We start from the raw sequence: 20,205 nt of genomic DNA, 5'->3' as shown, positions 1-20,205 counted from the left end.
TCCAAATGACTTTTATCAAAAAAAAATTTTTTTAACAAGTATTATCTTTTCCACACGTATTCATCACTCTATTGTTGGTCGTTAACAGCTATAAAAAAACGACAACCTTCAAAGAAATTACTACTCGAAATTCATCATTCACACCTATGCTCACAAACAAGTGTTACAACCCAACATTATCTGAACTATATTAACCTAAATGTTTTCAAATTGCTTGTCTTTCCATAACACAAATTTAGATACGCATCACCTGACAACGAAAAGGTACAGGTATCCACTAAGGAAAAACAAACATTTTCACTTTTATTCTTTTAACTTAAAAAATTCTTTTTCTTTGATTCCAATAAATTATCTGTTTGGTACATGGAAAAAACTATACAATTTTTTGACACTCTAATGTTGAAACACAGTAAGCTTAAATGGGTTTAACGGTAGGCTAACCATTTTGTGATTCAAATTGATTCTTTTTTAATACAATTTTATTTAAATTTTTATAAATTTCATCCAGAGTTTCATACATAAAAGTCATTTTCACACAGTTTAAATATATGTTTTTTTGTGTAAGACAAAATTACGGTTTCGCGTAAAAAATATTACCAGCCATTTTAATTTATCAGTCTTTATAAACTTCATATCTTACAAATCATTTTATTTTTTTATTTTCATATAATGTTTTACAACAAATGACCGGAACTGAAAAAAGTAAGAGAGTCACTTTTTTTTATATTAATATTTAACATACTGTTTTTTTAAGCATCATCAAATCTTAGAGACGAATTACAGGAAAGTATTCAGAATACAGAGAACCTATGCGTTGCAAGAGAAAAAGAACTTTATCGAAAGCTGAATCAAGGAATTCTTAGCATTAAAGAACGATTAGTTGATGAAGACATCAATACCTTTTGCACGCTTCGTGAGAAGATAGCAGACAATATTAACAAATTTTCTGAGTCGTTTTCCAACTTGAATTGTGAAACGAAACATTTAAAAGAAGAAATTTCGTACGTCGAAACATTAAAAAAATCATTAGATAAAGCTTTATTGTATTCTTTACAATGTCAACGTTTACAAAAATGTGAAACTTTACTCGGGTACATATTCATTGGTGTTGTTCAAAAAAATTTGGCGTACCTTGCGTTATTTAGAAAATCTATGGAGGATAATGATTTTGAATCTTCAGTACGTAGTATTCAAGAAATGCATGACATTTTAGATAACAATGGGAGTTTACGAGATAGTAATAAACATATCGTTTCATCAATGCAATGTTTTGAACGAAACCTAATAGAGAAATTTCAACAACTTTTAGTGGAATCCATTCTTCATAATGATTTGATTGCAACCCGAAAACTTTGCCAATTTTTGAAATCACTGAAATTACAAAAACTTGTAATAAACAATTACTTATCCGTGTTGAAAAATTCAATGCAATCTCAAATTATATCAGTTCCTAATTTTGGCAATAAAGAAGAGTACCAGCTATTCTTTCAAAAATACCCTTTTTATTTTGCTGATACCTTAATCAAATTATTCACTTGCGTTAAAAAATTTATTGAAGAACATCACAGTGTAAAATATGTTTTGTTTTCTCCATTATGTTTTCTATGTATTTTCGTTCCCCTTTATTCCTTAATTTATATCTTGCTAATCCTAATTTTTTTTTTGAAACAGACTATAATAACAGTTTTGAGTAATAATCAGTTTCTACTACTTCTTCGTCAAATAGAAAAGGAAGCAGATAATCAAGCCGTTCCTTTACTAACAGAATTTCAAAGAAAAAAGTAATGGCACTATGATTTCAAATTTGTCAAAAAAAACGTTTCAAGGGAATTGTTTGCCGTGTTTCTTTTAGCCATAAGATTATCAACTCTTCCCCTGAAACTCTAAACTTTTCAGCTTTACGGTAATTATACTTCGGTAGCTGCGCATCAACTAAAACTTTTTTATTAATTAGTGAAACAGATGTACTATTGGAAGAAATGAGTATTATCTCTTCACGTGTTCAACAATTTGTGCTTTTTTTACATTCTAAAAGTCAACCATGTAAACAGGCAATTGAGGAACATTCATCAGAGGTAGACTAAAATAGAAAAAGGCCTGTGATGGACTGCTGAATAAGATGGCTATTTCTTTATAAAGTTGCATAATACCAAAAGGTTTGTATTCAATGCAGAAAGCAGTCGATTTAATCAGCGACCCTAATGTTTCTTGCCTTCATGGTCTTGCCGAGTTATCTTCGTTATCGCGACAATCCCAGGAAATAATGGGTTTGTATGTCTCCTTAGAGCATGCTTACGCCCTTGTGTAAGTGTTAATTGTTTGTTGTTTCATAGTTTCAAAGTCGTTTAGTGTGAAAGTACTGAAAGGTTTTCTTATAGAAAGTCACATGTATTTTTTTAATATGTAGTTCCTTAAGAAAAGCATCCGACGAAGCTTACGTTATTCTTGGAGATTATGATCGTTTAGGAACCACATTTCCCGACGACGTTTTTTTCATTTTACGCAAAGTTATTATACGATGTAATTGCGATGAGAATACGTTTATGTGAAACTACTACCTTTTATTGTTTTTTTTCTATAGCTATTGAAACGCATGATAACTGTGCTTTGTGCGCTGTTATAAATTTTCTCTCGGCTTTGATTTCTTCTACAATGAAAGCTACCTTAACCGATTCTTTAGCAACATCATTTCAATTTTACACTACATGGATGAATACACATTTCCTAGAGGAGGAGTCTACTATTTCTCAGAAAAACACTTTTCATAAAGCACTCGATTCACTAATTAATAAACCTGAACGATTAGGTGAATTAACTTCTATGTTAAAATGGTCTGCTTCCCTACAACAGTTACCCTCATCAAATAATAAAGCAATTCAGCCAGTGTCCCAATGCTCAGTGAAACTTAGTTGGCCTCATCTTTTGAATGATCTTTGTACTTGTTATGAATCTATAGAAAACTTGGGTCATTTAAGCGAAGACCATTTTTCTGCAGCATGCCTTGCAAATGAAACAAACACTCTTTTTCAAGGTACATTTTTTTTAATATTCTTTCGTATTTGAATTCTATTAAAGTTAATTTTTTTTAACCTTAACATTTTTTAGAACGACAATCGTTAATGTTTCAACAAAGCCTGTTAAGTCTTTTAGCTACAAAAAAAGAATATTGGGAGACATTAGACTATTATGTTCAACTTTTTGTTAACCAGCCTTTAAGTGTAGGTTTCTTTTCTTTTCTTTTTTTCTTAATTTTTTGTTGTTACAATCGAACGTTGTTTTTTTAGCCTCTTTTAACATCATTTTTTAATGAATTTCTTACAATCCCTTCTATTCTTGATGATACCATGTTTGCAGATTTTCAAGTAAACTCAGTTATTAAAAATTTCCTTTCACATTGTTTACAAAACTTTTCAGGTTAATGATCCATTTATTAAAAAATTTATTATGAAAATAAATCAGATTATCAATCATATTCAAACAACATATACTTTACAATGTTCCAATCTTCTCATCGATGCTTTGATTAACAATGTAGAATTCTTTTAAATAACATATTTTATTAAACGGTATTTTTCATTCTTTTCAAGATGGCGGTGCGATTTGAAGATTGTATTCTGAAGAAAAAATTCTCATTATTAGGAGCTGTCCAATTAGAAGCGGATTTAAGAGCTTTTATGAATTTTTTAACACAAAAATGCTCCCGACCTTATATTTCTAAAGTAGTTGATGATACTTTTAAAAATTCTTTCCATTTTCTTTAATGTTTTAGTTTACCAAGCTTATGGATATAACAGAATTATTATGCGTATCGTCTCATGATGAGTTCAATGCGATCATAGGTAAATGGTTTCACACTCAAATTAAATTGATTTTATGGCGTGAAAACGGTTTTTTTTTTACAAGATTCCTTAAAAAATGAGAGAACGTTGACACTTAGTGATGAAGAAATAAAAAAAGTATGTTTTTTTTAATTAAAAAAAAAAAATGTTTATTACTTTCATGTTAGTTGATAGAAAATCGTGTTGATTTTACCAACTAATTATATCATGATTATCACAAGGTTTTCGTTTTCAAATGATGGTACTCAATTTGAAGATACTATAAATTGTAAAGTTAAACATTCACTTGACGTGAAAATTTCTCCAAGTGGTTCATTTGAAACATTTTTAAACGTTGTTTCTTCCTGATGTTCCCTTAAAGAATATAATACATTGGTAGGATCGAACCTCCGAAATTCTCTTCTAATTATTTTAAAGTACTTTTTTTTTTTTGAGTGAATTTTAAAAAAAATTACCTTGGAAAAGTAGCTATCAAAATATAACATATTTGAGTAGATGTTTGCATTGATTTTTCACGTTCAATCCAATGACATAAGGACTACGAATGTTCATAAACAACACACATTTTTTCAGCATAAAAAAAAGAGAGAGAGTGCTTACTATAACCTTATCCGTTTTCCAAAATCGCCTTGAAAGAATTATTCCATTCGGTAATCGTACCTAAAAAAAAAAGAGAATATAACTTAAAAGAAAATTTACAAAGTACTCACTCGAAACAAAAAAACATCTTCATCTTTAGCTGATGTATCTGGTGGGATCGGTGCATACGGAAGCTCCTTAGACAATAGGTTAACAAAGTGTTTTTTAAAAAATTTTAAAACAATGTCAAGACATTCAAAGAAAAAACACTTACATTGTAATAACCTTCTAAAGATAATTCAATAGCTTTTAAAAGTTCGGGATCCATCTCATTAGAGGCATCATGAGCTAAAAAGCATTAAATAAAAACAAGAAAAAAATATTTTTGTGCCCATCTTACTGGAGGTAACGGAATTCTTAGTTGTGGTGGATGCAGAAGGCGTAATATCTTCTAGAAATGGACTAGAAAGTAATCAAATCGTTTTTAAGACAAATTATACAAAAAGACATTTCATTTTCCTTTTCATCAACATAATTTGACCTTTTTTTTCCTACTGTTGATGGAAAAATATGCCTATCAAGAACCTTGTCTTGTGAAGTGCTCGAACTGAAATGAATCAACTCTGATAATTGTTTTGAGTCTTTCTGTATGATAATAAACAGCTTTCTACATACGTTCAATTTGTTTCTTTGTCAAAAAAAATTGATTTCGATTTAATCCGTCGCAAGAAGAAGCATTATTCTCAGGTAACTCTCTTTTTCCATACATTGAAGATATCACAAAGCTTGTCTTATGTTGGTCTAAAGATGTATCCAGTAATTCCCTTCAGAGCACAAAAAAAAGAATTAGCAATCACTTTAAAAAAACAACCATGAAAGCATTCATTTGAATTCAGCAAAAAAAATTGATTTTATTTTTTCATCTTAGTATTTTTTAAGACATTCTAACAAAGCATTTTTTAAATTCCAGTTTACCTAACTTGATGAACAGTCAATTGGTTGGGATATTTCTTCATACTATCTAAATTATACCTACATTTTTGATACAATATAAATTTGTGTCTCCATTTTTTCGGTTTTTAATTCAAATAGTTTTACCAGGTATTTCCTATACACCGAATAGTAAACCAATGTTCATGAAAATTACACATAAAACCATTGATAGGTAGGATCTCATCCATAATTCCACTACATTTGTAAAATGCTAGACGATAACCTTGAATCCTTAAACATTCTTCTATAACCTGAAAAAATTATTCATCAGAAAAAAAAAGAAAAGTCTCTTTTACTTTTGTTGGTACTTACAGCATAAGAGAAAAATCCATCTTCTGATACATTTGTTGAACCCCCTTGAATGAGTGCTTTAATATCTTCTGAATGCGCTTCATGAGTCCCTGTAGCATGTAGTAACCGTCTTTCTTTTTCGTCCAATGCTAAAGCAACTCCGGATAAATCCCCCTCTGAATAAACTGGACCCTATAACGGGATGAGATGTTGTAAAAATATTTCAATGAGAGAAAATGATTACCTGTAAAAAACAATTTAAAGTATGAAGTGCGCACATTCCATCCTTTCCTTGAACTTCCCAATACACGACGGGTTCATCATTTTGATGCGGAAAAAGCTTTTGAATTCGCCTACAGACGTCTTCATAAGGCTCTTCTTCAATCGTATCATGATGTTCCAATTCATTTGTTTTCGAAATGTCATTTAATGTTTTGATTACCATACTTTATAGTACTAAGAAATGTATACAGCGGTCTAGAATTTTTGAAATTTAGTTAAAAATAAAATTATGATGCACGTTTTAATTTTTTTTATTAAGAAAAAGAAAAAATTTACATAATAATGGCTGAGACTTTCATTTTTATTAAATGAATTTTTTATATTGACTGTGAAACCAAAAAAAGGTATGTTGACTAAAGGACAAAAAAAAATACCTCAAAATAAAAAATTTATATTAAAAAAACAAAAAAAAATCTTGGTTAATTTCACAATTTAAAAAAAAATATATATTTGTTTATTTTCAATAAGAAATTTAGAAAAAAACATATCAATATGTGAGCTTACTCCATGCAATGTAATATTTTTATTATTTCACAAAGGAACAGCATACTATAAAAAATGTTTTTACGTAATTTCTCAAACAAAATAAATACATATCAAAATAATTGTACTATTTTTTTTTTGGATTTGTATTTAAAAAAATTCATCAACTATGCTTAAGGAAAAAGAAAAATTACTTTGTTATGATAATGTTTCAGAGTTGGAAGAATTATGGAATGAATTTCACAAAACAGAATATATACAAGATACATTAAAGTGTCTTGAAACGAATCATCAAGTTTATGAAAATGATACTTTATATAAAATACAGAAAAATGTAAAAGATCATGTTCAAACATCACAAAAGGAATTATTAGATCAAACGTACCAAATGTTTCCACAATTTTTTCGTTTAATAAAAGAAATTGAAAATCTTGAATGGACCTTGACAAAAACCGAACATGAATTAAATTTTTTAAAAGAAGATTTAACTAAAATAACTGACAATATACAAAACTTTCAAATAACTGCAGATTCTTTAGAAGTATCACAAGAAAATCGTATGATTTTGGAAAACAATTTAAAAACATATATAGGACAAGTGTTAATTATTCCGTTATTTAAAAAACAATTACTCGAAGACCCTCTTGACTCAAATTTTCTTTATTTATTAAATGATTTAAGAAAAAAAAAGGAACAATGCTTGCAAAAAACGATTTCAGAATATCCTAGCGTTCAGGAATCAAAAGACGAAATTAGTCAATTAGAAAAACATATAAAAAAACGTTTACACCTTTTTTTTCAATCATTTTTAGAAAAAATGAATCCATCGTCGTTACAAAAAACTCAAAATAATTTTAATCCTTTAACGTTATATTTAAAATATTTGTTTTTTTTAACAAAACATTATCCGCAAATGGTTGAAGACATTCAAAAAGATTATATAACTTCACGTTGTAGTCTTTATCTGAAAATGTTTGAAAATTATATTCAAGATTTGACCGATGTATTACAGTGTCAACCTTCATCAGTATCTTTTTTAATGGGTCAACTAGAAACTTCCAGTGATACATTCTCATTTCGTGCTTCCGCTCAAGAGGCTATGAAGAAAATTATAAGTTTAAGTCCAGTAGCAGTACAAGAGCTTCAAGATCCAAGTGTTTCCATTACAACAAAGCAAGCGTTAACCAATGACAATCGTGACTCGATCCTTGTGTCCCTAAGGTAATAAGTGATGCAAATTTCTTACTTTTTTTTTATTCAACGGCAATCATTCCAAAAGTTTAGGGCACCGAGATCATATTCTTAGTACATCAGAGAACCCTTTGTTTTTACAAAAAAAATTTAGCCAACTCTTTTCTCATACATCGGTGTCTGAATCATGTGAAAACCCAGGTGCCGGTCTTAAAAATAGTAGTTATAGTCTACTTCTGTTTTTTGTTTTTTTTTTAACAAGAAATAAAACAAACGCTTAACGACACCGCGTGCAATTTGTCTCCACGCATCAATAAAAAAGCTTCACCGGAAAAAAAGGTAACAAGGAAAAATATTCATCCTTAATTTCTTTTTGGTATAATGTTTATTCCTGCAAAGCCATCAAAGCAATTCTAAATATACTTTCAGGACTGTATCATGAATGATGCTTATAATCTTCATTATCCGGAGGTTTTTTTCTGGTAGGGATTTCTTTTTTGAATTCTAATAAAAAAAAACAAGACTCTGTCATCAAAGGTCACATCAAAAACTCTTAACCAGTACAATTGAGTGTGAATATGCATTTTCAAAAAAATTTTTTTTTTACGACCCCCTATATGTTCAATCACTTTTCACTGAAAAAGAATTTGCTTCATTACATACGACTAATAACAAAGAAGCGGTTATACCAGATTCAACCTCATCCGTTAACATGGCTCCACCTAATATTATCCTCATTCAAGAAATGTTGCAAACAATTTTTCAACCGTATGTAATAAAACAAATGTGTCTGTTTTTATATTTTCTTTTTCTCTTGTTTTTGAAAGAACTCTAAAAATTCTTTTGCATCAAGTTTCTTTAACTATTCTCAAATGTTATGATGGTATTGGATTATGTCTAATGATACTCATTAATGATATAAATAGGTGATTTAAAAGACAACCAACCGTTTCTCTTGACTTCCCATATCTGTTTTGTTTGCTATGATTAATTAGAACTACCATATTATATGATCTTCAACAATATTTTGAGAACTATTTTGATAGTTTGGACGCAATGCTATGGTCTCAACTATCTGTTAATCTAAAAAACCATGTTGAATCTGTAAAAACGTTCGATATCCAAGACTCGCTAAAAAAACTTCCGATTCCTTTACAACACCAGTGCCATTTCATTTCAAAAAGGTACACAATTTTTTAAAATCATCGAGTTATAAGGACGCGATCTGAAGGATACTCTATAATTTTTTTTTTTTTCAGATACGCATTGTTCACAGCGGCATTACGTTATTTAAATGGAGTAGCGATCAAAAAAAAATTACGTTGTATGCATCGTATAGAATCGTTTTTAAAACAGTTAGATGACATTCTGCTGAATTTTTTACACGTAATTTTAATTTTTTTTACGAAAAAATTTATTTTTTTGTTTTGTAGATAGGCTCCCGTTTTTTTTTGGGCCAGCGGCATACAACAGAAAACATATCAAATCAATGTACATTTCAATTGAATAATATTCTTGGAATTGAAGAAATTTACCGGCAACAACATGTTGCAGTGGAGACGCTGTCAAAGTATACATTTGTCCATTCCGTCATTTTTTCTATTTATTTTTTAATAGATTGCAAATAATTAAAACCGAAACAATCAAACTTTATATTACAACTCAACTTGAAATTAATTTGTTACCAGTTGTAACTTTCTTACGAAACCATCCACATTTGACGGTAACAGCGTCTAACGTTTCAACAGTTCCAGTATCACCACCATCATCGGATTTGAGTCAATTGTCTCTAAACGATTTACGTGACGTGGTATTATTTTTCTATAGTTAAACAAATGAATATATGACTTTTTTTTTGTAGGTATTATATTTTAATTCTAATTGGCTAAATGCATTAAAGTTAATTCATGCGCGAGTATTTGGTCATCTTGAAGACAAAGTCGAAGCATGGAAGCTTTTTACTCAAGTATTCATCTTTCTAAACAAAACAAAAGATTGGTTTTTATAGCGTGTCATATTTTTAGTTAACTTGCTTTACTGCATTTTATTCAAAATAATTTATCACGTTCCACTGTTTTTACGTTAAATTTTTTGTCTATAATTATAGGTATTTACGGACATTTTAGTAGACTATTCCAAGTTATTTAAACTTGTTTATTCAGTCTACCCGTCACATGTGGAACGTCAAGCTATTCCATGGATTCGGAATATGAAGCCTATGGATGTTATGGCTTATGAACTGAAAAAATTTTCGACTACTTTTCAATGATAATATGTATTAAAAAAAATTGTCTGTAGGATTTTTAAACGTTTATAAAATTTTAACAAAAGCTTATTTTAATTCATTTTTAGTAGAATTTTAAAAGCTGGTGATTTTGAGCTTTATTATTGTAAATAAAAAACGTTTCGCTTTCAAACTGAACGGCATCTGTTGTTCTCATTAAGAAGTGTACAAAGCAAGATCTGCAACGAAATAAGACTACTTTATTGTGGTAAATAATCGTTAGGGAACGTTCAAATTGGATTTTTTTTTTCTTAAGCATTAGAGTATCATTGTTAATGAATTTTGTTTTAAATACTACTTGTAATATCATTACACGGTTCCATAACACGTGAATGGATTAAACGACGGGAATAACAAGAAAAAAAAAACTAAATGTTTAATGTTTTCATTAAATGAACATATTGACATTTGTTACGATTCAAGTGATATGTGTCTACGAAAGGAAACCATTTTCTTTAACACGAATAAAACCTAAGATCAATGAAGAGCTAGTGTGAAAATAGATTCTTGAATCAATTAGACGGAGACATTCTAAAAATGCATGATTCGTGGAAAGGACGGTAATCGGCGAGGTGATTGAAATGATACGTTTGATGGAGGAATCGATCCATCTAGCCAACAAAGAAGTTTGGAACGTGCTGGATATGTATGATTTGAGGGAGAAGATGTTGTTTCATAAGACGCGGTAGAACATCGAGATAAAGCAGGACTGTCAGATGTTGTCGTATTTAAAACGATACCACAGTTTTTCTCAGCTGGATGAGGAGTGGTTTCAATAGGAGAAAGCATCGTAGAACGAAATGCAACAAGACACTTAAATGTTGTTTGTAAAAAAGAATTCCATTCTTTTGGATTCGTTCGTTGCAAAGTAATAGAACTTTCCTCTAACGAATTGGTAAAACGAAGTATAGCATGTTTTAATTCGCTACGTTCCGGTAATTTATTTAAAAAAACATTTTCAATTTCATTGTTTACAATACAATGTTGTAGTATACAAAGAAAAATTTTCATATCCAAAGAAGAGTCATCACATTGTATGTTTTCTTTTAAAGATAATTTACAAATACGATTCCCCCAAATAATAACTGAATGAAATGCAACAGGTATATCATTCAATACCGCTGTCAAATTTTCTAATGATGATCGTAGCGAAAAAACAGGAGACGATAGATGAGATAAACTTGTTCCTAAAGTTTGTGTTGTAGTGTTTGGTTTTGTCTTAATGGACGTTTTTGAAGACAATTGTTTCTCTTCCGCAACTGTACATACTTGTTTAACATTCTGAGACAAAGTAGTTGAAAAAGAAAGAGTTTTAAATGTATCAGGTAAAAGTGACTTTAATGAATGAAAATTATAATTATTGGAACCATTGGGTGTGACACAAAAAAGAACAGCCAGACGTGATAATGTTAAAAATGCAGAGACATCTAATGATGCTATACGTTCTTCTAATGTGTCTTTTTGAAAATTGATTTCCCCAGAAAAATGAAAATATTTGGTTTCCAATTCTAAAATTTGATGTAAGAAACATAAGAAAGTTGTGAAACTATCTAGCATATTTTTATTATCCAAATACGCCCATGCATCATCCCATTGTGACTCAAATTGTACTAAACTCTCCACTAAAAGTTGATTCTGTCCTAGATGAGGATCAATTCTTTCAGGGCACAAAGATAATGTTGTCATAATATTACGTATTCCTTGTAAATCTTCAAGTAAAGGTTCAGCAAGAGGCGATAAAACTTGGAGTATGTAAAATGGAGAAGCATGAGTCCAATGTTCGGGCATTATATTTAGCGTAGAGAGAGTTTTCATTCTTGTCCATGGATACCTGAATAATTGTGTATTGGATTCACATGAGTTGAACTTATTTTCATGATGTTCAATTTGACAAACGATATGTGCTGCGGTATCAAGAATGGAAAAATGTAAATCAGAACGACCTTTTCTTTTCGTATTAGCTCTTGCATTTAATTGCGCTAAATAATGTATAAAAGATTGATAGGATGTACGAATTGTCAAACATAAATTATTTAAAGCCATCATTGTAATAGACGGTTCATGGCATGTACCATTTTGCAAGGATAAAACAAGACGTTGATATAAATCTTCATAATATTTTAGTTCTTCATTAATGTGTAAACATTCCATTAAAACAGATCTTGCTTGTTTTTCTATTACCATTAAAGCTTCAATATAATGTCGCTCGAATTCTGTCCAACATAAATCAAATTGGATGAGAGGTAACCCCAGTCGAAGAATCCAATTAACGTTATGTGAAAGATTTTTGTCCATGTCATCACAAATTTGTTGTAAATGTTGTAAAAGCGTTCCCCATGCTTTTTGAAACTTATTATTTGAAGAAAGAACTTCATCTGGAAGTAAATAACGTGTGCCATTTACCCATAGAACATTATGACCATCTTGACCTGCTTCAAGTACATCCACACGGTAAATACGTTTATCTGCTGGCATTAACGCGCGGTAATTATGAGTAAAAGTATGACGATATTTTCGTGATACCATAGGTAAACCTAAATTATGTGCGGTTGTTTCCAATTCCATTAAAAAAATTCTTACTCGTCGATGGATGGACGGGTTACGTAGATGAACACGGGTCCATAATCGATAATCTTGTGTGTCATGACCAGAACAATCTATATTCAAGTTTTTGAATGCCGTTAAAAGTTGAGTAACGTCATTTGAAGAGCTAACGTTGTGTTTTGTAAGACACATTCTACAATCCATTTGACGAAGAACTTTACAAAAAAACGACCATTTTAAAGAAGGAAAAAATCTTTGTCTAGTCTACTTTAAATAGTGTTTTTATATTATCTAGGAGACAAAATATTTTTTTTGAGTTGAATTTGTTATACAAACCGCTTTAAACAATACGACTGAAAAAAAAAAAATTTGAAATAACCTATTTTTAAATTTTTTTTAAAGCGTACTCCACACACAAAAAATAGAAAAAGCACGCACGGACCACATTTCATTAATAAGCGATTGCTCAAAAAAAAGCCAGATACAAAGCCTAATTAAAAAAAAACTTGCATCTTAAAAAAAAATTTTCGTTTTTTGAAAGTTTAGTGAAAAGAACGATACAAATGATATACGGGAGTTTTTCCGGTTAAAAGAAAATGAAAATATTTAAAATCTTTTATTGTACGTCAGTGTCAAATACAAAAAATATCGCATACAAAGACATGAAAAAAAAAAAAGAAAAAATCTATTGTCGCAGTTTTGATACCATTTCTTCTATTTTTTCGGGATCATCGCTCAAAGGATGAATTTGACACCTAATGTTTATGGTTTCAGACAAAAAAAAAAAAAGGAAAGCTTACGAATAGAATTTCTCGATTTCATGAATAAAAGGAACCTCCGTTGTTTTGACTAAGGATATGGCGATTCCTTGAAGACCAAAACGACCTGTTCTTCCAACGCGATGAATATACGTTTCTTGATCAACTTGGGTAAAACGAGTCGACGCATCTAGGGGTATGTCATAATTGATTACAAGCGTTACCTTTTTTTTGTCACACACAGACACGCACACATGTATATTTATAAAAAGAAGAGGTTGCATTTTGTGGAATAGAAAAAAACAAATGTTACTTGAGGAACGTCAATGCCTCTGGACAAAATATCTGTTGAAATTAATACTTTGGTTTCTCCCTTCCGAAATTCTAACATGACCTTTTCCCTTGTAGCGTTATTCATATGATCGGGATCTGTTGGTCGATTACCACATATAACGGATACCGCATGGCTGGCGTGCGAACAAAAATCACCACATGTTCACAAAACAAAAGAAACAATAACTGAGTTTACCCCAATCGAGTCATTTGATCAGCTAAATGGAAAGCAAATTTCCGGGTATTCACAAAAATAATACTTTGCGCAACACTCATAGAGCTATACAAGTCACATAAGACTGAAAATTTGGCATCATCATTGCCACATAAAATATAAAATTGCGAAACACTGGACAAGGTTAATTCTTCTTTTTTCACCTAGAACAGAGAATAAAAAAAATTTGAAATGCATAGTTAAATGGCCTAGAAAATCTAATTTTTATTTTAACATTTCCAGTCAAGCCAATTGAGTATAAAAAAATATTAAGGTAAATTTTTTCCATTCCTTACCTCAATGCGACAGGCGGACGGCACATGAACCGTAACAAATTGTTTAACACGTTCTGGATATGTAGCTGAGAAAAGGAGAACTTGTGTTTTTTGTTGAAATGCTTTACGAATCTCATTTATTTGAGATGCCATATTAGAGGAGTGATCCATCAAAACATCGGCTTCATCCAAAATAAACAAAGTCACATCCTTAGCATAAAGAAAAGTGTCAAGAAAAAACTTATGGTTTTCTAAAACTTTCATTGATGCATCTACCTTCGTTGGCAGTAGTTTTTTCATAAGCATTTCTCTCAGTTTTCCTGGAGTACCTACAATTATTTGAGCACCTATATCTCGATCATCTAAATTACAAAATAAAAAAAAAAAATTGTATAAAATTTAAATTTGCCACTCTTTATTACATCGATCACATTGAGGTACAACGAGCCATGTTGTGATATCACTATATTCACCTATTTAAAATAAAAATAAATTTTTGTTTTTCGTCAATTAAAATTCTCGTTAAGAAAGTCAAATTACCCAATTCTTTAATAACGTTCATATTTTGACTAGCGAGCTCTCGTGTATGACATATACATAAACTTTGAGGATTCTTATTCCCTGGATTCGTTTTTACCAACATGGCGAGTGCGAATGTCGCAGTTTTTCCACTTCCATTTTGAGCTTGAGCAATCAAATTTTTTCTGATATCCGCGCAAGGCGCAACCGCACATTAACAAATTATTTTTAATTAGTTTAATAGAAAAAACTTTTTTTTTCTTTTAATTGAACTACTTGTAATCGACTTTTTATTAACGATTGCATAACGCATTTATGAAATAAAAAGACTAGAAACTAATTACAGATGGATGGAACTTGACTCACGTTGTATTTAAAATAATAGGTAAAGCTAAAGCCTGAATCTTAGACGGTTTGACATATCCCTTCGCATGCAAACCTTTTAAAAACTCTGGGGGGCTAACAAAAATGCGAACAATGAAAGCGTTGCGGTACCACAGTGTATTATTGTGTTGAGTAATGATGTTTTCTCTCGAAATTTAATTATTTTTAAATGATACGAAATCGTACATATTTAAGGATTCCCATGTACAATTGGAACGAAGAGCGTCTAGCGATGCGTCCGGATCCACAACCTCACTAAAATATCCCTCATCGTCTTTCTTTATGAAATGAACGTTCTATTTACCTATTGTCTGTATAGTTTTCAAAGCATGGATTGCTTTTAGGGGCAAAGTTTAATTTATTTGATAAAGACTCATAGCAACCGAGAGTGAAGTTATTGAATAATGTCTCTTTATTGACCTCAATATTACTTTCCTAAAAAGAAAAAAGTGACTTTAAGCGGTCGTTTTTTATAAAATGAAACAACTTCTCATACTTCCATCATCCAGTTTTAGTCGAATCTCAAAAATGTACGTTCCACAGAACGTTAATAAGAAGGATGATGATTTTTAAATCGTAGCAGATTTGTAGTACTTGGATGCATGCAGGTGAAGGTTTAAATAAGAAAAAAAAGAAAATTACTCTTTTTTTATTTCAAAAAACCAATAATCGTTTCATAACTTTTGAAAAAAGAATCATGAACGAAGTTTTAGTTTTTTGGCTAGTTTATAGAAAAAAAAACGAATGAAAAAAATAACATGATAACGTATTTTTTATTCTCCTTTGTATATTAAATTTATACAAATTCTCTTTCTCTGATAATTTTTTTTCTTCTGTTTTTGTTGCATGAACATGACAGCGAAAAAGGACTCTTCTAGTTTTATGGAACAATTTGAATGGGAATCATGGAAACATGATACCCCTTTTTGGGTTCACGTTATTGCAGGAAGTTCAGCTGGCGTTGCAGAACATTCCTTTGTATATCCATTGGATACACTCAAAACTCGACTCCAGTCCGTCAGTGTGTCGACACGTAATTGTTCATCACAACTCAAATATTGGTCTTTTTTTGACAAAAAGTACATTTTTCGTTTATTTCGTGGTTTGCCAACTTTATGTATAGGCTGCATTCCTGCTCATATAGCGTTGTTCTCTGTATATGAATTGTCGAAATCCATGTTGGGTACAGATACAATCATTCGGTCAAGTTTATGTGGTGCCTTTTCAACTCTAGCGCATGATTTAATTTTAACACCTGTTGATGTTATCAAACAAAGGTTACAATTAGGTTATCATAAAAGTGCTTTACAATGCTGTCATAAATTATATATTCATGGAAGACTTTCAAGTTTTTATCGTAGTCTTGGAACAATTCTTCTCATGAATGTACCTTTTAGCGCTATTTTTGTAACAGCTAATGAAGCTTTACGTCGTTTCATTTGGCCATCGTTCACAACAAAAACATCTGATACCTACTTTCTAAATACTCACAAGCTTGTTTACTTACATTTTTTCACTGCTGGTATCGCGGGTGGTTTAGCTGGTATTTGTACAACACCATTAGATGTTATCAAAACGCGGCTTCAAACACAATCTTATTCATTAAATAATTTAAACAAGGTACAATATTTTTTACCAAATATGGAAAAAGTAATTGTTTGTATTTCACTTTCAAATTATACTTTTTTATGACTTTATACGTAACAAGTCTTATCCAACTAGTTCTTCTGTGATACATTGTGAGTCACTGAAAAGGCTTCCGACGGTTCCTTTTGTAACCAGGACTTTTGAAGAGTCGAAAGAGATATCTTTTAATAAGTATAGGGTTTTCTCACTTTTCTTTTTTACTACAAACTCTCCTTTTTTTCTCTATTTCTTTGTCTTTTCCTCTCTGTTTTGCCTTCTCTTTCTATATCTTTCACTTTCTTTCTCAGTTTGTCTTTCTCTCTGTTTCTTGCTCTCTTTTTAACTATATGGTTTTGTCTTTCTATCTCTCTATCTTTATCTATTCTCCTTTCTTTGTGTACATATTTGTACATTTGTGACTAATGCCATGTTTCAAAATAGATTCTTCCGTAAAGAACCGTTTTTTTCATTTAAAAATCAACGAAAACCTTGGACTATGCCGTCTTCACACTTTCCCTCTTCTGTGATACATGGAAATCAAGGCAACGTGCAAACGCCTCGTTATACAGTACTTTATTAGTAATTACTCCATTCTGTTTATCAATAAATCATTTTATTGTCAATATATTGTTTTAATTATTTTTTACCTTTTCAATAAAAATAAAATTTTTATTTTAGAATTTCAAGACAACGGCAAAGCTTCTTTTTAAGGAAGAAGGATACAAAGTTTTTTGGAGGGTAATATTATGACAAAAATATTAAACACGAATTTGTTCTGTTTTTAGGGTGCTTTCTTAAGACTTTTATTTACAGCCCCGTCAGCTGCTATTTGTTGGGGTAATTTCCAAATATACTATAAATTCTGTTGCATTGTAAACTTCCTCTAGGAACGTATGAAAATGTTAAGACATACCTACATCCAGTAACAAATGAATATAGATACTGATAGTAAACATAATGGGAATTATAAAACCTCAAATATTTGTTAGAAGATAACTTGAATGAAAATATAAAACAATACATTTTTTGCAGTATTGTAATTAAAAAAAAACTGCTTTGCTATCAAAATAACAAAACTTATTTAAGAAAAAAATTTTGAAATATCAATATACTCTTCAAGCACCAATAATAACAATCCTATGACTAGAAGAACAATGACGCAAAACGAAAGATAATGGCTCTGTGCTACAAGTTAAAGTGAAAATATGTAAAAGAGTGTGCAGTGCAAGGTGTACCTGAAACGCGACGTCGAGCGATCGTTTTTAAAACATCTTTTAAACATTTTAATCGTAGATTCAAAACCTTTATACGATTGTCTAATTGAAAGTATTGATGAATACGTTGCCAAACTGGTTGATAGATATCATGATGCCAAAAATATTCAGGTACATCTAGGAAGTCTAATGAATTAAATGTGAAAAGAGAGATAACTATGTAAAATAAACCTTCAGCGATGTTAATCACGACAGTGATGGCATAAATTTCTCCAACCTGTCACAGACGAAAAAAATTAGGTTTTGAATTTATGAGTGTAAAAAACATAACCCATTGCCGTATTTTACGTATTTGAGAACTGCCATAGATGAAATGCTGATCAAATTTATTCGAGGCTAGTTGTGAAGGTAATGCATCAAATCTATAAAGACCGTTAATAGAAGAAAACATTGTTTTTAGGTTTATGACACCGCTGATTATGGATTACTTTAAAATAGCGTGATCCACTGCATTTTCTATAAAACGGAAACACAGACACGCTGAAACCATTCAAGAAATAAATGAATTACCATAAACGCAAAGTCGACAAGATGTTCCAAAGGCTAAGGATGCTGCAAGAAGTTCATCTCTAACTTGTTTTTGGAATTCAAAATTATTTTTTGCGTTAATAGAAAAATTTGAAACATTTTGGTGAGACAGTGGTAAAATATGATAATAAGGTAATATATCAATACGACTCCATGAAGGGGGCCAAATACCATCTGACAAGCAAAGGTTTAAGGTTTATGAGATAAATAAAATATTTTCATAATAGTGTTACTGGAAAATCGATCGAGAAATTCTAAAATAGGTGAATGGGCTTCTTTGATCATGAATTCAACTGCTTCTTTATCTGTTAAATGAAGCTCATTCATAAGACCCCAACACACAAAAACTCCATTTTCTAAAACAAAACTGTGAACCTATTAAGATAAAATAGAGTAAAGGAAATTGTACATAAGTATAAAAATATTTGTACCTTAGAAATTTCATTCAAACGTTCTTTGTTTCGTTGGAAATCGTGGTATAAATGAAATTCTAACAAATTAAAATGCAGAATATGTTCTTTATCATCCAGAAATGAAGCGTGAATTCCCGAACTGTCAAAAAGATTTGTGTCAATTTAAATTTCTTGTATAAAGCGTATCTTACTTTGATAAGGTATTCTTTAATGCTATCAAATCATAGTGTCTTACAGCGCAATAACCCAACACGTATCTTTTAAGCGTTTTCTATAAAAATACATGATAACAAGTGAAACCCGAGACTGCTTACATCTAAAGATGGTCCATGTTTAATAATTTCTTGCTGTGTTATAACCAAAGAAAAATCTACATTATGATTCTACTTTATTCATGAAAGCTCATTTTAACATGACGAAGTAATTTATAAACAATACCATTGAAAGTGAGGTACCTAATTAACGTGTAGAAAGCACCTTTCAATTTTATATGATTTTATTTGAAATTGAAAAATTTATTTTTTAAATTATAAATGCAGCGGTAGCAGTGATTTTTCCCTAAAATGAAACACAATTAACACCATTTTAAAGCTTTGAGATATCATAAAAGTATTTTGGATATGGTTGTTGTCACAAGGAGAATCACGGTCATTTATCGTTTATACAAATGGGTTATTTAATGCAAAAACGTTTATGATAACTACTTTTAACAGTCATTCGTTCAACATGCAGAAACAGAACCATTTACTGATGAGTGGCCTCAAGAAATTTTTGACACTTACGTAGGTAAAATGACAGTGAATAGAATTTCTTTTAATATAAAGAAAACGGCTCAAAAAACAAACAAGTTGAGTACCAGTGACAGAACAGTGTTAAATGAATCTAAGATGAAAAATGTAAAAGATATATTTGAAATACAAGCTGAAAAATGTCCGTCCGATGTGCAACTTCGGTCATGTGTTACCTCTTTAAGTTCGAAAGGTTTTACTGAAATAGTAAAGGAAGATTACAGAAAAAAACAATTAATTATTGAGTGTAAAAATCGTCTTTTGTTACCGAGTCACCGAGAAAAACAAAAAAAATCAACTCATTCTATAAAGTATTTAGGAACTGGGAACATTTTAAATGAAAATGACAATGAAGCAAAAAAGTTACATTCGTTAAAAAACCATTCTGATAAAGATGTGAGTGATAATAACGAAGTGGTCTTAAAATACGAGACAAAATCAGTGGAAGGGTTATCCGATAGTGATTCGTCTCTTTGTCCAGATTTCGAATCCATTACAAAGTGGCGGGATTTGTACGATCAAAATCTTATTTCCTTAAATTCACTTGATAAATCATCTTTACAGTGTATACTGCGGTCAAATGCCTTAAGAAAAGCTAGGCAATCTT

General features: G+C 30.6%; 6 protein-coding genes across 20 annotated transcripts; 3 read left to right on the top strand and 3 right to left on the bottom strand.

Moving 5' to 3' along the window:
- Nucleotides 1-318: 318 nt before the first annotated feature.
- On the top strand, nt 319-4,145 carry LOC128883176 (conserved oligomeric Golgi complex subunit 4-like). 3 transcript variants are annotated; one of them, XM_054135259.1, is made up of 16 exons: nt 319-431; nt 566-702; nt 755-1,091; nt 1,146-1,781; nt 1,853-1,903; nt 1,955-2,075; nt 2,174-2,304; nt 2,408-2,520; nt 2,582-3,031; nt 3,106-3,218; nt 3,285-3,362; nt 3,415-3,531; nt 3,588-3,719; nt 3,770-3,839; nt 3,904-3,956; nt 4,007-4,145. In XM_054135259.1, the coding sequence occupies exons 2-16, from the start codon at nt 684-686 to the stop codon at nt 4,037-4,039; spliced, it is 2,454 nt and encodes an 817-aa protein (XP_053991234.1). In that variant the 5' UTR covers nt 319-431; nt 566-683; the 3' UTR covers nt 4,040-4,145. The 3 variants fall into 3 exon arrangements, with proteins under 3 accessions (XP_053991234.1, XP_053991235.1, XP_053991236.1); XM_054135260.1 differs by having other exon boundaries at nt 364-560; nt 618-702; XM_054135261.1 differs by having other exon boundaries at nt 364-702; nt 1,146-1,569; nt 1,672-1,781.
- LOC128883177 (ataxin-3-like) lies at nt 4,085-6,286 on the bottom strand. Of its 2 annotated transcripts, XM_054135263.1 has the most exons (13): nt 5,947-6,286; nt 5,724-5,894; nt 5,575-5,662; nt 5,517-5,526; nt 5,394-5,450; nt 5,094-5,242; nt 4,960-5,041; nt 4,819-4,880; nt 4,693-4,766; nt 4,550-4,615; nt 4,440-4,499; nt 4,295-4,377; nt 4,085-4,241 (listed from the first exon to the last, which is right to left on the bottom strand). In XM_054135263.1, the coding sequence occupies exons 1-13, from the start codon at nt 6,145-6,147 to the stop codon at nt 4,085-4,087; spliced, it is 1,260 nt and encodes a 419-aa protein (XP_053991238.1). In that variant the 5' UTR covers nt 6,148-6,286. The 2 variants fall into 2 exon arrangements, with proteins under 2 accessions (XP_053991238.1, XP_053991237.1); XM_054135262.1 differs by having other exon boundaries at nt 5,517-5,662; nt 5,947-6,285.
- Nucleotides 6,287-6,597: 311 nt separating this feature from the next.
- On the top strand, nt 6,598-10,024 carry LOC128883397 (uncharacterized). Of its 2 annotated transcripts, none has more exons than XR_008458924.1 (12): nt 6,598-7,688; nt 7,747-7,859; nt 7,921-7,997; nt 8,088-8,140; nt 8,196-8,426; nt 8,486-8,584; nt 8,654-8,842; nt 8,918-9,044; nt 9,092-9,228; nt 9,276-9,468; nt 9,520-9,765; nt 9,821-9,934. XR_008458924.1 is itself a non-coding variant. In XM_054135703.1 (12 exons), exons 1-12 carry the CDS (start codon nt 6,637-6,639, stop codon nt 9,925-9,927), a joined length of 2,538 nt encoding a protein of 845 aa, XP_053991678.1. In that variant the 5' UTR covers nt 6,598-6,636; the 3' UTR covers nt 9,928-10,024. The 2 variants fall into 2 exon arrangements, 1 of the variants encoding a protein (XP_053991678.1); XM_054135703.1 differs by having other exon boundaries at nt 9,520-9,624; nt 9,766-10,024.
- A 3,008-nt stretch (nt 10,025-13,032) lies between these two features.
- LOC128883398 (uncharacterized) lies at nt 13,033-15,606 on the bottom strand. 2 transcript variants are annotated; one of them, XM_054135705.1, is made up of 12 exons: nt 15,466-15,606; nt 15,274-15,404; nt 15,156-15,224; nt 14,952-15,044; nt 14,607-14,770; nt 14,489-14,539; nt 14,343-14,428; nt 14,088-14,276; nt 13,774-13,955; nt 13,558-13,711; nt 13,287-13,468; nt 13,033-13,241 (listed from the first exon to the last, which is right to left on the bottom strand). In XM_054135705.1, the coding sequence occupies exons 1-12, from the start codon at nt 15,472-15,474 to the stop codon at nt 13,172-13,174; spliced, it is 1,380 nt and encodes a 459-aa protein (XP_053991680.1). In that variant the 5' UTR covers nt 15,475-15,606; the 3' UTR covers nt 13,033-13,171. The 2 variants fall into 2 exon arrangements, with proteins under 2 accessions (XP_053991680.1, XP_053991679.1); XM_054135704.1 differs by having other exon boundaries at nt 14,088-14,428.
- Nucleotides 15,607-15,653: 47 nt separating this feature from the next.
- Nucleotides 15,654-17,683, top strand: LOC128883399 (mitoferrin-like). 2 transcript variants are annotated; one of them, XR_008458925.1, is made up of 6 exons: nt 15,654-16,589; nt 16,678-16,787; nt 17,037-17,174; nt 17,274-17,333; nt 17,381-17,432; nt 17,483-17,512. XR_008458925.1 is itself a non-coding variant. In XM_054135706.1 (6 exons), the coding sequence occupies exons 1-6, from the start codon at nt 15,816-15,818 to the stop codon at nt 17,539-17,541; spliced, it is 1,182 nt and encodes a 393-aa protein (XP_053991681.1). In that variant the 5' UTR covers nt 15,660-15,815; the 3' UTR covers nt 17,542-17,683. The 2 variants fall into 2 exon arrangements, 1 of the variants encoding a protein (XP_053991681.1); XM_054135706.1 differs by having other exon boundaries at nt 15,660-16,589; nt 17,037-17,163; nt 17,483-17,683.
- Nucleotides 16,794-20,100, bottom strand: LOC128883400 (uncharacterized). 9 transcript variants are annotated; one of them, XM_054135711.1, is made up of 14 exons: nt 19,966-20,100; nt 19,867-19,920; nt 19,775-19,797; nt 19,593-19,692; nt 19,249-19,510; nt 19,125-19,193; nt 19,002-19,081; nt 18,829-18,949; nt 18,631-18,772; nt 18,380-18,571; nt 18,298-18,325; nt 18,141-18,231; nt 17,831-18,086; nt 17,645-17,780 (listed from the first exon to the last, which is right to left on the bottom strand). In XM_054135711.1, exons 5-14 carry the CDS (start codon nt 19,249-19,251, stop codon nt 17,677-17,679), a joined length of 1,086 nt encoding a protein of 361 aa, XP_053991686.1. In that variant the 5' UTR covers nt 19,252-19,510; nt 19,593-19,692; nt 19,775-19,797; nt 19,867-19,920; nt 19,966-20,100; the 3' UTR covers nt 17,645-17,676. The 9 variants fall into 9 exon arrangements, 5 of the variants coding, with proteins under 5 accessions (XP_053991686.1, XP_053991685.1, XP_053991684.1 ...); XR_008458926.1 differs by lacking the exons at nt 19,775-19,797; nt 19,867-19,920; nt 19,966-20,100 and adding exons at nt 16,794-17,188; nt 17,243-17,508 and having other exon boundaries at nt 17,569-17,780; nt 19,593-19,691; XR_008458927.1 differs by lacking the exons at nt 19,775-19,797; nt 19,867-19,920; nt 19,966-20,100 and adding exons at nt 16,794-17,188; nt 17,243-17,457 and having other exon boundaries at nt 17,569-17,780; nt 19,593-19,691.
- Between the last annotated feature and the right edge of the window lie 105 nt (nt 20,101-20,205).

The sequence above is a fragment of the Hylaeus volcanicus genome, unplaced genomic scaffold (genome assembly GCF_026283585.1).
Source record: "Hylaeus volcanicus isolate JK05 unplaced genomic scaffold, UHH_iyHylVolc1.0_haploid 12221, whole genome shotgun sequence".
NCBI lineage: Eukaryota > Metazoa > Arthropoda > Insecta > Hymenoptera > Colletidae > Hylaeus > Hylaeus volcanicus.
Note: the sequence above shows the minus strand (reverse complement) of the source record. Positions and strands in the feature narration are given on the sequence as shown.

Coding starts and splice junctions, on each gene's coding strand:
- LOC128883400 (XM_054135711.1), bottom strand. Junction 19,082..19,124: donor AACATGGACCATCTTTAGAT/GTAAGCAGTCTC, acceptor GTATTTTTATAG/AAAACGCTTAAAAGATACGT. Junction 18,773..18,828: donor GTTTGAATGAAATTTCTAAG/GTACAAATATTT, acceptor TTATCTTAATAG/GTTCACAGTTTTGTTTTAGA.
- LOC128883398 (XM_054135704.1), bottom strand. Junction 15,045..15,155: donor ACATGGGAATCCTTAAATAT/GTACGATTTCGT, acceptor CATTTTTGTTAG/CCCCCCAGAGTTTTTAAAAG. Junction 14,771..14,951: donor CCTATTATTTTAAATACAAC/GTGAGTCAAGTT, acceptor CGCGGATATCAG/AAAAAATTTGATTGCTCAAG.
- LOC128883397 (XM_054135703.1), top strand. CDS start 6,637: ATGCTTAAGGAAAAAGAAAAATTACTTTGTTATGATAATGTTTCAGAG. Junction 8,427..8,485: donor TTGCAAACAATTTTTCAACC/GTATGTAATAAA, acceptor TGTTTTTGAAAG/AACTCTAAAAATTCTTTTGC. Junction 8,585..8,653: donor CTCATTAATGATATAAATAG/GTGATTTAAAAG, acceptor ATGATTAATTAG/AACTACCATATTATATGATC.
- LOC128883177 (XM_054135262.1), bottom strand. CDS start 6,147: ATGGTAATCAAAACATTAAATGACATTTCGAAAACAAATGAATTGGAA. Junction 5,243..5,393: donor TTGACTGTTCATCAAGTTAG/GTAAACTGGAAT, acceptor TGTGCTCTGAAG/GGAATTACTGGATACATCTT. Junction 4,767..4,818: donor TAAGAATTCCGTTACCTCCA/GTAAGATGGGCA, acceptor AATGCTTTTTAG/CTCATGATGCCTCTAATGAG.
- LOC128883176 (XM_054135259.1), top strand. Junction 1,092..1,145: donor AAATGTGAAACTTTACTCGG/GTACATATTCAT, acceptor TGCGTTATTTAG/AAAATCTATGGAGGATAATG. Junction 3,532..3,587: donor TCGATGCTTTGATTAACAAT/GTAGAATTCTTT, acceptor ATTCTTTTCAAG/ATGGCGGTGCGATTTGAAGA.
- LOC128883399 (XM_054135706.1), top strand. CDS start 15,816: ATGAACATGACAGCGAAAAAGGACTCTTCTAGTTTTATGGAACAATTT. Junction 16,788..17,036: donor AAAGAGATATCTTTTAATAA/GTATAGGGTTTT, acceptor GTTTCAAAATAG/ATTCTTCCGTAAAGAACCGT. Junction 17,164..17,273: donor TGCAAACGCCTCGTTATACA/GTACTTTATTAG, acceptor TTTTTATTTTAG/AATTTCAAGACAACGGCAAA.